Source organism: Festucalex cinctus, chromosome 6, assembly GCF_051991245.1.
Source record: "Festucalex cinctus isolate MCC-2025b chromosome 6, RoL_Fcin_1.0, whole genome shotgun sequence".
Lineage (NCBI taxonomy): Eukaryota > Metazoa > Chordata > Actinopteri > Syngnathiformes > Syngnathidae > Festucalex > Festucalex cinctus.
The window spans coordinates 3,802,714-3,816,572 of NC_135416.1; the positions used below are offsets into that span (position 1 = coordinate 3,802,714).

At 39.6% G+C, this 13,859-nt stretch overlaps 2 protein-coding genes across 3 annotated transcripts; both read right to left on the reverse strand.

The window, feature by feature from the left end:
- Window positions 1-446: 446 nt before the first annotated feature.
- klhl2 (kelch-like family member 2) lies at window positions 447-10,475 on the reverse strand. 2 transcript variants are annotated; one of them, XM_077525113.1, is made up of 15 exons: window positions 10,024-10,473; window positions 8,492-8,611; window positions 7,878-7,984; window positions 7,693-7,814; window positions 7,356-7,518; window positions 6,927-7,036; window positions 6,740-6,856; window positions 6,247-6,396; window positions 6,050-6,167; window positions 5,701-5,898; window positions 4,955-5,056; window positions 3,643-3,771; window positions 3,438-3,578; window positions 2,760-2,903; window positions 447-1,609 (listed from the first exon to the last, which is right to left on the reverse strand). In XM_077525113.1, the coding sequence occupies exons 1-15, from the start codon at window positions 10,089-10,091 to the stop codon at window positions 1,581-1,583; spliced, it is 1,818 nt and encodes a 605-aa protein (XP_077381239.1). In that variant the 5' UTR covers window positions 10,092-10,473; the 3' UTR covers window positions 447-1,580. The 2 variants fall into 2 exon arrangements, with proteins under 2 accessions (XP_077381239.1, XP_077381238.1); XM_077525112.1 differs by lacking the exon at window positions 447-1,609 and adding an exon at window positions 1,645-2,680 and having other exon boundaries at window positions 10,024-10,475.
- Window positions 10,476-11,242: 767 nt separating this feature from the next.
- med28 (mediator complex subunit 28) lies at window positions 11,243-13,554 on the reverse strand. The gene is made up of 4 exons (XM_077524352.1): window positions 13,328-13,554; window positions 13,084-13,150; window positions 12,855-12,967; window positions 11,243-12,694 (listed from the first exon to the last, which is right to left on the reverse strand). Exons 1-4 carry the CDS (start codon window positions 13,484-13,486, stop codon window positions 12,491-12,493), a joined length of 543 nt encoding a protein of 180 aa, XP_077380478.1. The 5' UTR covers window positions 13,487-13,554; the 3' UTR covers window positions 11,243-12,490.
- Between the last annotated feature and the right edge of the window lie 305 nt (window positions 13,555-13,859).

Sequence of the window (13,859 nt, forward strand, 5' to 3'; positions counted from 1 at the left end):
TGGCTGCCGGGCAACAGTAAAGCACGTGCGATACTGTACGTCGCCCTCACAAGAAGAGATAGCTACAGGTAGAGCGAGCCTCTTTTTAGGACGACATGCGTTTGGCAACCTTCTTCGACATTTCGATTTATTACAGGAAAAAAAAAAGGAAGCTAAAAAAAAAATCATACAAAAAAAAAAAAAATCTTGTTTTTGAATACGTTGAGGGAGGACTTTTTGGCAAAAAAAAATTATGCTTTTTTAAAGAAAAAAAATAGTCTTTTTTTTTTTATAAAGAAAAACAACAACTTTTTGGAGAAAATTAAATAGTTTTTCCAAAAAGTAGGAGTAGAAATACATCTTTTACGAAGAAAAAAAAATTTAATGTCACATTGACAAAAAAAAAATAAAATTCAAAGAAAAAAAATGAAAATATCTTATATCTAGCCTATTTTTTTAAAGAAAAAATATTTTAAAAATGTAGCACATTTCAGAGTAGTCAGTTTTGGAGAAAAATGACATTTTATTTTTTAGGTTTTTGAATTTTTTTTTTTTTTTTTGGGGGGGGGGGGGAGTTCTGAGGAAAAAAATCTTTAAAAAAAATAAAAAGTATTTTAAATTAAAATAAAAAAACAGGGGTTGGGGGTTGAGGTTGAGAAAAAACGTGATTTTATTACAAAAGTCCAATTTACAAGAATATAAGATCACATTGAAAAAGTCATTTTGAAAAAAAAAAAAATGAAAAAAAAAGTCGGAAAGGGCAAAGTGTTTTTCGAGGAAAAACTCACTTTCTGAAAACCAGCTGTATTAAAAAAAAAAAAAAGGCTCTAAAGAAAAGCTACTTTTTTCAAGAATAAGTTTTCTGGAAAAAAAAAAGTGCAAATTTTCAAGAAAATGTCAGATTTTTTGAGAGCAATAGGTCACATTTTCTGTCGGTATGTCCAAAGGAGTTCCTGTGCAGAAACAAACCACTTAACTTTTGTTCCGTTTCGTCACTGTGTGCACAAAGGAATCGCAAAAAAGGAAGGAGGAAGCGGCCAACCGTTTGAACATTCAGGCGCTCTTCAACACTAAAACAAAACGAGCGGCCAACTAACAGTGCATTCATGCAGCCGTCGACTCAAAATGCACGCGAACGAACGCGCCCGCAAACAAAAAAAAACGGGCTCACGAGCAACGGAGAACCTTTGAAGGCAAGCGCACAAATTCGCACAGACACTCCAGCGATGAGAAGATTTTCAGAGTCCCGCTTCGAGAGCAGCTGTTTCCCCATTTAGTAAATGTTAGCACTTTTAGTAGCTTCACATCAGTAGTCATTTAGCAGCGGCATCTGGCCGCACCTCCCAGTTGGCCAGGCTGGGTCGGGTCACCTGTCCAACACAGGTTCAAACCCTCCCTAACGCTCACGTTAAGTGCAAAAAATAAAATAAAAATCTTCACGGTCGCCAACATCATCACCTTGGTCGTCGCGGCCTTCGTCTCTCAACTCGTCGACGTGAGTGACCAACGTGCAAACGTTGCATGAGACAACGGCAGATCCCGCGTGAGAATTCAGCAGGATGCAACTTCTGCTTCTAATCGCTGGCAGCCGTCGCCAGCAGTCATAACGGCTTGTCGATCACTGTCACACCTGGATGCAAACCAGGTAAAAGAAGAAAAAAATTTTTTTTTAGAAAAAGTAATTTTTCAAGATAAAAGTTTTTGTTTTTTTTCCTGAGAAGTCTTATTATGAAGAAAAAGTCATTCCGTTTTTTTGGTGACAAAAGTTTGTTATTACTTTGGCTAATGCTAAATGCTATCTTGTTTGACAGCTAAAAAAATCTGTAAACAAGTCAATGCACTCACAATTATGCAACATTTTTTGCTTTGTTTTTGCAGCTATTGGAAGCTGGCTGTGTCGTTAACATCGTGCCGGTCCGGTTCCACATTGTAACAATGTGCTGCCAGAAAAGCGCAGCTTGCATTGGGTCTAAACAGCAACTGCAGAATTAGGCTAGTAGGAGTACTTCCATTAATCTTTAGAAATAGTGACAAATTGAAAAGCTGATACATATGCAAAGCGCTCAAGATTACAAGACGCTTTGTTGATTTTTTGGATGAAATTAAATGTCCCTTCTGGTCCAAAAAATAGGGCATTTCCTTCTATTTATTTTATTTTTTTACATTATTCAATTTTGAATTTAAATTTTCATGTCGTCGACATCTTGATGTTGTTTGAATTTTTTTTCCCTTCTAGTAACATTTTGTTTGCTTGCTATTTCTTGTAGAATGCCCTCTTTAGTCCCAGATAATTTTTTTTTTTTTTCAAAATTATTCAACTTTAAATCTTGGGATTTTGTTTTTGCCATTACACAACTTTGTCGTATAATTTGTTTGTTTTTTCTTTTAATTTTTATGATTTTTTTTGGGCTATTTCTTGTAGCATGCCCTCTTTCGTCCCGGATAATTTTTTTATTTTAATTTTTTTCACAATTATTCAACTTTAAATCTTGGGATATTGTTTTTGCCATAACACAACTTTATCGTATAATTTGTTTGCCTTTTCTTTTAAATGTTATGACTTTATTTACTTTTAGTGTTTTTCCATTTTAAAATGTTGACTTTACCTTCAAAACTGGTCTTTTTTTTTTCTAGTAATATTTCTAGTTTGGGAATACAACCTCTATCTCGTTTTTGATAAATATTTTGGTCTGCTGCGCTCCTGTATTTAAGGGGGAAAAAAAAGAAAAAAAAGATTGTAATTATTGTGCCTCTGTGTTGTGTTTTTTGGTCCCACCCACCTGCATAACTGCGTCCCGTGCTCATGCAGCTGGGCAGCAGCGTCCACTTGTCCGAGGTGGGGTTGTAGAACTCCACCGACGCCAGATTGCAGCTGCCGTCGTCGCCGCCCACCACGTACAGCAGGTTGTTGACGGCGCATACGCCTGAGACAGACGCGTCACATCGCGTGGCCGTCGTGTGAGACAGCCATTTTGTCGGCGCGTTTTGGAAAGCCGTTAAATGGCAGTCAGCGTTGCTAACCGCGATTGCTAACTGTTTAACACGGGCTCATTTTGTTGATGTTTAATAATGCTCATGCACAGAATAAAAAAATTATTAGTTATATCCACTCAATTCAACTCATTTAGATAAAATTATGTATGTGTGTACTAAATGGTGGTCAGTGTTTGTTTAGCTGAAACGTAATCGCTAGCATGCTAATGCTAATCGCAATTGCTAACTGTTTAGCGTAGGCTAATTTGTGGGTGGGGTGGCGGGGTGAATACGTGATGGAATGATCAATTGTAAAAATTTCAAAGTGATGTGTAAGACAGTTGTTAAACTACTGTGCCGAATTGTCTTGTAAAGATAAATAGTGCACTAGTACCTTAGGCTGAATATCAAGAATATGTTTGAGCTTTCATGACCAAATGCTCCAACGGCACGCAGTAGCGACGCACTCCTCTCTCCGACCTCACCTGCGTTACGGCGACACATGTTCATATCGGCCACCTGCCGCCAGCTGTTGGAGGCCGGGTCGAATACTTCGCAGCTCTTCCTCACCAAGGGGCCGTCGTGGCCGCCAACGGCGTAGAGCAAACCCTTCAGCACGCCCACGCCTGGCACAGGAAGAAAATTAAAAGCTTGACGGGCGTAGCGGAAGATAAAGGAAGAAAGACCCACCTGCGCCGCTGCGCCGCGTGCCCATTTCAGCAATGTAGCTCCACGTGTTGCTTTTGGGGTTGTATGCTTCCACCGTGCTCAGACATTGCCGAGTGGCTCCGTCGTAACCACCGACGGCATACAGGATCCCTGACAAACGCACAAATATATACATTATGGACAGAATTCGACAGTTTGTGCATCATGATTTCATGCTTCAATACTCATTAGTACTGTGTGTCTTTCAAGGTTTGCACACCTTGGCCATCAGGGGGCAGTATAATATTTAAACAAACAAAGACAAAGGTCTCTAAGCTCAATAAACTCTATTCATCTTTATTGAAGAGGATTAAAAAATATATATATGCATGAGTACTGTAATTCTATCTGTCTACACGCATTGTGACCATTTGTGTTCAATTACCCATTATTTAAACACACAATCAATGCTAGTATCAATAGGCTGTAAAAGATGTTTTGTGTCATGTGTTAGCATTTAGCTAACAGACTTTCTGAAACTATGTGCTTTAATTAACACAACGTATACAGTACTACAAGAACAGTTCTAGCAGCAATAAAAAGCTTCCTGTTGCTTGTTGTGACATTTTGGCTAACAACATGCAATAAATAAAGTAATAAATAAAATTTTTCATCATAATTAATCACATGACTCAATAGTTAACTCATGATTAGTCGCAATTTTTTATTCCTCCAAATGTACAATAAAATGTACATTTTTTTTTCCTAAGTTTCATACTCTTAACATAAAAGTGGGGAAAAATGATGATGAATTGGATGAAATATGGCTGCATCTTTAAATCATTGATACAGTAATTTCATAATAATTCATAGAATTGAGTTAAAATGAAAAAGATTTACTGTTAAAAATGAGTGTGATATTGATTTGTGTTGGTCATTTTTTTTCTACCACTAGGAGGCAAAATTGCATTTTTAAGACGGTGACAGCTCAGTGCATTTTTCTTTTCATATTAAGAGTTATCTAATCTTTAACATGAAGTAACTTGTAAAATTCTGTACATTTTAAAAATTGTACCATACAACTTTGACCACAGTCTCCACAAATATGTGCATTATTATTAAATTCATCATTGCTAAATTGTGGCTTGGTCGTGATTTTCAAGTAAGGTGCGGTCATTAATCGCGCATAAAAAAAAAATTGTGACATTAAAGGAACTTTAAATTACGGTAACTCCAAATTAATACACTAATATTGACACCCTTAAAAAAAATAAAAATAAAAAATAAATAAAAATAAACAAAATACCTTGTAAATTGATGAAGTTGGGGCACTCCTAACTAAGTGAACACTTACCATTAACAACACCCACTCCCACGCTGCTACGTCGCGTGCTCATGGGCAACACGTGGAACCACTCGTCCGTCTTGGAGTTGTACGCCTCAACGGTGGACAGACCTGTTAAGATGCACAGCGACAAGTCTGAGCAATAGAAGCCTCTGCCAAGGCAGGAAGAAATTGAGATCAAGATGTATTACCTGATCCAGCTAGACTACTCACTCATCCATACAAAACTTTATTTATAAATGAGAAATAAAATGATTAAAAAAAAAAACATTTAGCCTGTTAAATTCCAATTGTTCTTAATTGAAATAAAGCTGTTTGAAAATAGTATGTAAAAAATGCTCTAAACTTTTTTTTTTTTTTTTTGTAATTTTTTTTATTTTTTTTTTATCATTATCATTTTAAACTTTCTTATGTTAAATTTTTTAAAGTTTGTTGAATAATGTTTTAAGATTGTTAGTTTGTAACCTATTTTCATTTTTTTTTTTCCTCTGAATGTTAACTACTGTTTCTTGATGCTTATGTGTTGTCTTTCCTCGTGTAAAGCACATTGAGTTGCCTTGTGTATGAAATGTGCTATACAAATAAACTTGCCTTGCCTTGCCTAAACGATGTTAAAAAAAAAAGTAAATAAGTTGTAAATTAAATTGACAAAAAAAATAAATAATACATCTGTTAAATTCTAACAGTCATTCAATATCTTGTGCTGCATCCATGCCACAAAGTGCAAAAACGACACCGCAAAGAAACGGTGGTACCTGTGCTTCCGTCGAAGCCCCCCACAGCGTACAAAAGTCCATTGAGCACGGCGGCCCCTAGTGTGGATCGGCGGTCTTGCATGCTGCTGACGCTGGTCCAGCGGTCCATTACAGGGTCGTAACAATCCACCGTGCGCACGCGCAGGGAACCGTTGAAGCCCCCCACGGCGTACACGCACGTGCCCACGTACACCACGCCTGAAGGGAACAAATGCAAACGTCCCTTTACACTCATTTGAATGCAATTGAAATAAATACAAATGCATCAAGGCCCAGGTTGATCAGACAAGCGTTGTTATGTGTAAGTGAGATATTATTATGATTAGCATTAGCCTCTCTAGCTTCCTACCTGCTCTGCACCTGCGTGTGGGCAGCTCGGCCACTTGGTACCAACGCTGCTCCTCAAAGTCGTAACATTCAACACTGCGGATGGCCTTGGGCGCCTGGCCGCCGACCACCACCATCACCTGAACAGAACAAGAAGCAGGTGGCGTGAAAATGCTGCATTTCTTAAAAAAAACAAAGCAAAAGGGCTTTATTTGCTACCTTCGGGCAACAGGCAGGTGTCCGCATGCGCGTACGCGCCGTCTTCATAAGCGCTCGCTGGTCAGCGGGCAGCAGGTGGTACTTCATGGCCTCAATCAAGTAGTCCTTACACGCGCTGCTGTTCTTGATGAGGGACTCCTCCTCCACGCGCTGGTGTCACAAACAACAGGATTTGAGCATTGACAGCAGTACCGAGACTGGAATGCCCTCGCGTGTGGGCAAGGAGAGACAGACACTGCTGCACTTTTAGTCGTTTGTTAACCGGGACTAACAGTTAAAACACACAAATTGTTACTCTAAAAGCATAATTTGCCAAGTTATTTTTAAATTACCGACACAATATAAGGAAAAAATAGCTTGGGATACTTAAAACATTTAAAATAGAACGTTTTTATACGTTTTTGGGATCCAATGAGTTAAATGTTACGATTAAAAAGTTTAAGCCCACAGTAAAAGTTGCAAATTGTCACAAGTATAACTACTGGGATGATACCTGCACCAGGTATTCTCTGGTGAGCAGGGGAAGCCGCACGTGCTCCATCAGGTGGGCCAAGTGCTCCTGGCGCACATCTTTGTCGTGGTTGACCCACGCGATGACCGATTCAAAGACCTACACACGCCAACAACAGTAATATCAGGTGTGTCGCCATGGCAACGCGCATGTGCATGTGCGTACTAACCTTCTCCTCCGTGGGAATGGTGAGTTTGTCGCTGGCGATGAGGCTGGAAACCTGCTCCATGCCCAGATTGAGGAACTCCTCGCTGCCGACCACCTCGGTGAAGTGTTGCTCTGAAACAACAACAATCACCTTTCATTCGACACAAAAATTAGAAAAACACCAAAATAGAGACAAAAACAATAGACAAACACATACACAACAAAACACATTAAAAAAAAAAAAAAAAAAAAAAAAAAAAAAAAATACCCACAAAAACACAGGCAGTTGTTTTTTCCTTGTGTCTATGTTCTGTGTTTGTTTTTAGAATTTCATTTCATTTTCATTTTTTTCAGTTTGTGTCCCCCCCCCCCCTCAAAAAACCCCCCAACAAATACACCCATTTACAAACTAGACTAGACTAGACTAGAAAACGTAAGCCAGCCAAATGACCTGCGTAGCAGTTGGCCTGCGTGAGAAGCTGCGAGCAGGCGTGGAGGTCCGCGAAGGCTCGTATGCCCAAGCAGTTGGACGGGTGCAGCTGCGAGCTCAGGAAGTCGCAGCACGCCTTCTTCACCTCGTTCAGCTGCAGCAGACCCGCGGCCGGCAGCAGAGCCTGACACACGCACACGCAACAGCATTCAGCCATTCAATGCACGATATACAATCAACTCGGTTGATACTGATTTTGGATTTTTTTGGCAAGGAAGACTTGCGTATTCTAACATTAACATTTTATTATTATTATTATTATGGTTACTCGTTAACTGTGCCGTATTGTGCGTGCCACCTGCACATTCTCCTCTGTGACTTGTATCTCGGCAGTGTAGATGTAGTCCACCAGGAGTCCCAGAGTCCAGCCGTCCATCTCCTTGATCCTCACGCGTTTGGCTCGACTCTCGGCCATCTCACCTGTTGTTGCACACAAAAATCGTTTTGTTTCTTTGTAGGTAACTCGGGGAGGTGTGTGTTTACCTGTGAACATGGCGTGGAAGTACTGGCTGCCGGCGGCGAGCACCACGCGGTGAGCGGTGATCTCCACGTCCTCCGCTACGATGGTGACGTCGCACAACAAGCTTTGACTGGGGGTGAAGGACATATAGGAGTGGATATAAAAAGTCTACACACCCCTGATCAAATGCCACGGTTTTGTGATGTATTTAAAAAAAAAAAAACAACAACAATTTCCAAACATTTTCCACCATACAACCTGTACAACTGGACTGATATATATATATATTTTTTTTTTATCTTTGTCAAGCGGGGAAGAAAAAAACTGAATTCATGTGGTTGCAAAAGTGTGCACACCCTTGCATAAGTGGGATGTATTCAAAATTGAACTAATCAAACTCATTTTAAATGGGAGAGACTACACACCTGCCACCTTTTAAAGTACCTCTAATTAACACCAAAGAAAGCTCAGATGTTCTAGTAGGCTTAAAACATTGCTACGACACTTTACATTAGCCAGATATATTTACACAATATAAAAATACATATTAAAAAAAAGATACAACTTCACGTCATTTATAAAATTACAAAAACAGATTGAACACAAAAACATTGATAATTCAATGCATTATCATTACCTGCGCAGCTCATTCATCACTTTGAAGGCCTTCCTCATGTGTCGAGGGTTGAGCGTGACCGCACCTTGTTTCTCCACGCCATCTTCTTTGTCCAGAGCGTGCGGGCAAAGCCTTGTGCACCTGTGACACACGCACACACAGATTGCAATACCCAACAAATCTCACTGAGCTCCACAACAACAAAATGGAAATTTAATGAATGGAAAAAAATGATACTTTAAAAAAAAATAAAAAAAAATACCAAGAATAAAAAATGTACCAAGCACTAAATTAAGAAATATTATGGTGCGACAAAGATTTTTTATTTTTTTTAAAAGGCCAATGAAAATTCCGATTTTTGACAGAATAAAATTCTGATTACTAAGATTACTTATCACTAAAGCGAACCCAGCGCCACTTTGCAGTAATGACATAAATCTTCAATTTTGTTAATTTTGGTCATGCAGAAAAACGGAACACTGCTAAATATGGTTTTAAAATTATTAATTGTAGTTTCGAGGCGTACATATTTGTGTTGAGAGATTTTGTCTTAAAGATATGGCAGAACATATGACTTTGTCGTTAAATATTTGCTTCACGTTACCATTTTATTTTTATTTATTTATAGGAGTGGTGGTGGGGGGGGGGGGGGGGGGGGGGGTTGAATGTCATTTGTCTAACAGGGTGTTAATGTGTAAAAATAAAACAAAAAAGGGGCCCTGGCCCCCTAGTATCTCACTTCTTATGAAGGCAGCATAAAGAAACCTTAACCCCATGTTCGCCCCCTGCTGGCTGGCTGACTACTTTAGTAAATATTGCCAACAATTATAATTGTTACTTGACAGCCAAAATCATGATCCCACTTAATTATGCTAATTTTTCAGTCGTATTTTCATGTCCCATAACCCAAATGCAATATGCTTTCCAAGTAAATTATACTTTTGTATCAATAAAGGCCTCCACTGTTGACCTGTAAACTTTTGAATGAAATGTTCACCTGTTGAATGTTTCACAACTTTTGTTGATGAACTTACAGTTGGCAAAGAGGGAACAGCAAAATTCACAACAGCTGTTCATCACTGGAAAAAATAAATCCAAGGACTTTTATGAGTTTCTGTGACTCCTCTGGTCTTTCTGTGTGTCCATTGCAACCCGCTGTAGACACTTAACTCTAAAATTATTGCACATTATAAACAGTAAATGAAATTCTTGTATGAAAAACGCGAGGATAGGGGCAAAATGAGTAGAAAATACGACACTGGCACTTGATTAAATGAATGTGGAAGCACTCGTGTCATTATGCTGCTTTCAATTAAATCGCAGCATGGCACGCCCACGCAAACACAAGAAAATAAAGGAGAGAGAAAAAAATCACAAAGAAAATATCCGGCACCAACATTCTAATGCGGGTTTCCATCCACCACCACCCTCTTCCCTCAATCCCCCCCAACCCACATACCGCCTGTCAATGCGGCATCATCCGTCACATTAGGAAACGTCAACACGCACACACATTCTTATTTATTAATTTCATCCCATTTCGACTGACTTACAGTGGATGCGTGTCCATGATTCCGCTTGTATTCAACGGCAGCACACTTGGCCCAGCGGCATGCACCATTCCATATCCGCGCGGTGTTTTCGTCCTTGCTGGTCGGTCGCGGGTGTGGTGGCGTGGGGGTTTAAGCTACACCGGAGCCCGACCGCGGTGACTCTCCCGTCTCCGAGCGGACGCGGATGTCGAGGGCAGCCGGCGACTCTTGAAGGAGGACGGAGCGAGCTGGTGATACCACTTTATAAGCCGACTACTCAGGACTTGAGAAGTGACAGGAAGGCTAAACGAGACGTTTGTGAACGTTCTCCTCGTGTGTCCCTCCTCGTTGCTGGGTGTGTTTGTTTGAGAGAAGCTACATGTTATTTTTTCTTTTCCTCCATCCTCCAAGCTCCTTCAGACGCACAAACAACGAGATGTGGCGGCAAAGAGGGTCCTCGATGCCTGCAATGAGTCGCTCAAGGAAACCACAGCGCCATCAACAGGTGGAGGACCGAACAATACGCTAAGACAAGGTTCCCCAATTCCGGAGTCCTGCAGGGTTTTTTTTCCCGCCAACCAACACACCTGATACTAAACATAAGGATCGTTATCAGCGTGAATCAGGTGTGTTGGTAGGTGGAAAAATGGAAAACCTGCAGGACTCCGTCCCTCAAGGACCGGAATTGGGGAACGCTGCGCTAAGAAAAAAAAAAAAATCTACAAGAAAAGAAAACATACAATATGACAAAAAAACAATTTAAAAAAACCCAAACGATTTTATAAGATCAACTTTGAAAAATTGGGCAAAAATGAAATGTGTAATGAATACTGTAATGTTCATTGCACAGAAAGTGATATTTTTTTTTTTTTTTTTTTTGAAGAGTTGCAACGGTACTCAAAAATGTAATTTCAGAAAAAAATACTATTGGGAGGGGAAAGTAATTGGGAAAAATTATAATTTTATAACTAAAAGCTGCAATTTACAAAAATAGTTACACTATTATGAGAAACAAATACATCATTTTCAAGGGAAAAAATGAAGAAAAATGTAATTATATTATTTGAAAACTGCAATTTAATACGAAAAAAAATTCCTATTTTATGGAATAAAAAATGTTTTTTTTTTTTTTTTGGGGGGGCGGGGGGAGTAAAATTGATCTACAATAGGAAAAAAAACTTTGTGAATGAAATCTGAGAAAAATGTAATTTTGTTGTATTTTTTCAATAAAGTCATAATGTAATTTTGTCAGATTTATTTTGCAAGGAAACGTATACGAGAGAAGAATGAGAATTGTACAAGCACTTCAAAAAGAAAAAAAAACGAAAAAAAAAAACTATATAAATAGCCAGCCATTGCATTCCAAGAATAGCATCGCAACTACACTAGAACAAACTATTTTATGATGACGACCATACAACCAAATCAGAAAAAAATAAAAAATAAAAATAAAAATGTACAAAATAGTAATTTTAGGGGTGGAAGATCACGAATATAGTAGAATTTATCCACCCACATGCATTCAACTGAGATCTAAAAATTACTCTGATAGAATTAAAAAATAAAATAAAAAATCATACTCACACAATCAAAAGACAGCAATGTTCCATACACAAAATGGGGGCCTAATGACTATGTCAAGTCAAACAGGTGGACCTATCAATGCATATATACAAAAACTTGAACCTAAATACGTCCACTTACAATGCACACAACATACCCATCAACTAGCATTGCTGATAATAGCACTCCCTCAGTTTCATGTGGAGATTAGCTCATCAGAGCTTTTTTTTTTTTTTTTTTTTGATCCTCTCGTCCATCTGTGAGGAGTGCAAACTGAGACAGCCGATAGCTGTGAAGACAGCCAGAACAAGCCTGTCATGGTGTGAAGTCAACCAACCCATCTGAAGCGACATTTCAGGAAATGAAAAAAAGAAAAATAAATTAGGGAAAATTATTCCCTTTAAATCTTTTAATACATGCACTTATTAATTTATAAATAAGAAAACAAACTGTAAATATTTAATGAAACAGAAATTTCGCATCACATAATTGTAACTTACATTGATCACCATTGCCCATGACCACCACACCCTGCAGCTCTTCGACAGAAGGCAACTCCCACAAGGTGGACAATGGTTGACGTGACATATCAATTTTTTATTTTGGGGCTACACCAATAGCTCATGCCAGAAATTGCCACAACATACTAAGCATAAAATATATATTAAAAAAAAAAACGGTGTTGATTTCATCATTTTATACGCAGCCAAAGGTCAACCTGTAATGAAAATGTGGCTGGCCAAAGAATGTCTACATAATTTTTGGAAATTTCCATCATCTTCTCAAACGTATAACTAACAGCCATCACCTTGTATGCTCTTGTCCTTGGCGGAGGTAATAAAACTGCCAATCTCCGGTTCTGCGTACTTCATCAAGCCTGTAGCTTGATTTGACTTGTACGAGTAACAGTCCACAAGGGTCCCAATTAGTTTGGCTTTAAAGGGGCGGGGGGCAAGCTGGCCGAGGCCTGCTCCAGGAAGGCCAAGGGTCCGGGCGGCGGCAGGTCGCTGGGCTTGCGGTGCTGCACGCTGACGTCCTCCAGCACTTGCTGCCAGTGGTGCAGCTTGGACAAATGCTTCTGCACCAGCATCTCCTTCCTCTGGAGCTCGTTGCGCAACTCGGACACGTCCTGGACGGCACAGGGAGAGTCACACACAAACAACAGCACAAAAACTCACTAAGGTTGTTTATTTTATTTCTGCAATACACACATGTTGTAAACAATCAACTCTGATTATATAAAAAAAACATAAAGCTTTAGAAAATAACTATTAATGAGAATACAATACCTCTTTGACCACTTGCTCTGGTTTCTGCACAGACAGCTGCAGCCTCTTCTGCAAGAAGAAGCACTCCGTCTGCCGGGCCACGTCCAGGAACTTTTGTATGCATTGGTCCACGCCTGGAAGTCGGAACAATCATATACTAATTGTTTGAATTTCCTAATAATAACATAGAGACGTGAAAACGTTACAAAACAAAAACAAACAAACAAAAAAAACCGTTAAGTTCACCGACCGGTTCGGATCTCCTCCTGGTCAGTTCCGTTCACGTAGTCTTGGCTTACTAAAGATGCGAAACATGCCTGGAGAATAAATGAAATATGATGTATTTCTTTTATTTAGCAAAGAAAATAATTTAATAAACCTACAAAACTGCTTAAAAATACACAGAATTTGGTATAATTACAGGAGAGACAGCTAAGCTTAAACCAGTTAGCACTCACGGCTAGCTTTTTATTATTATTTAGCAAGTGTCCCACCTCGAACGAGGCTTCCAGCTCATCCACCAGCGTATTGCTTCCCTGGCTCCGGTTACCCGGTACGGGGAAACCAGGCTGGCCCGGGCCACCTGCGCCTGCGACGGGGTGCGCGGTGGGTGGTTGCTGTCCGGGAAACATACCGCTCAGGGACGACGCCATTAAAAAGGCTTCGGATTCTGCATACGCATGCGCGAATGACTTCGTGGCAGCCACCTTGGAGGGGGCAACTAATGGAGGGCTGTCAAGACGCTATCGGTGATGCTGGGAGATCGGCGACGCGCATGCGCAGAAGATCCCGCCAGCTTGGATCGATAACGACGGCAACACCACTACAACAAAATACCTTTATACGCCTGCGCGATAGTGCGTGTTCGTAAAAACATGATACAATATTGAAAAAAAATATCTTAAATTCCTGATGCTTTATAAACTATTTTAATTCTGCTGACGAACGTTTGACTTTTGACCCAATTACATTCTTAGTGAGTATTCATCGTTATAATTTACGTTTAGTGTGAAGTATTTCCTTAAA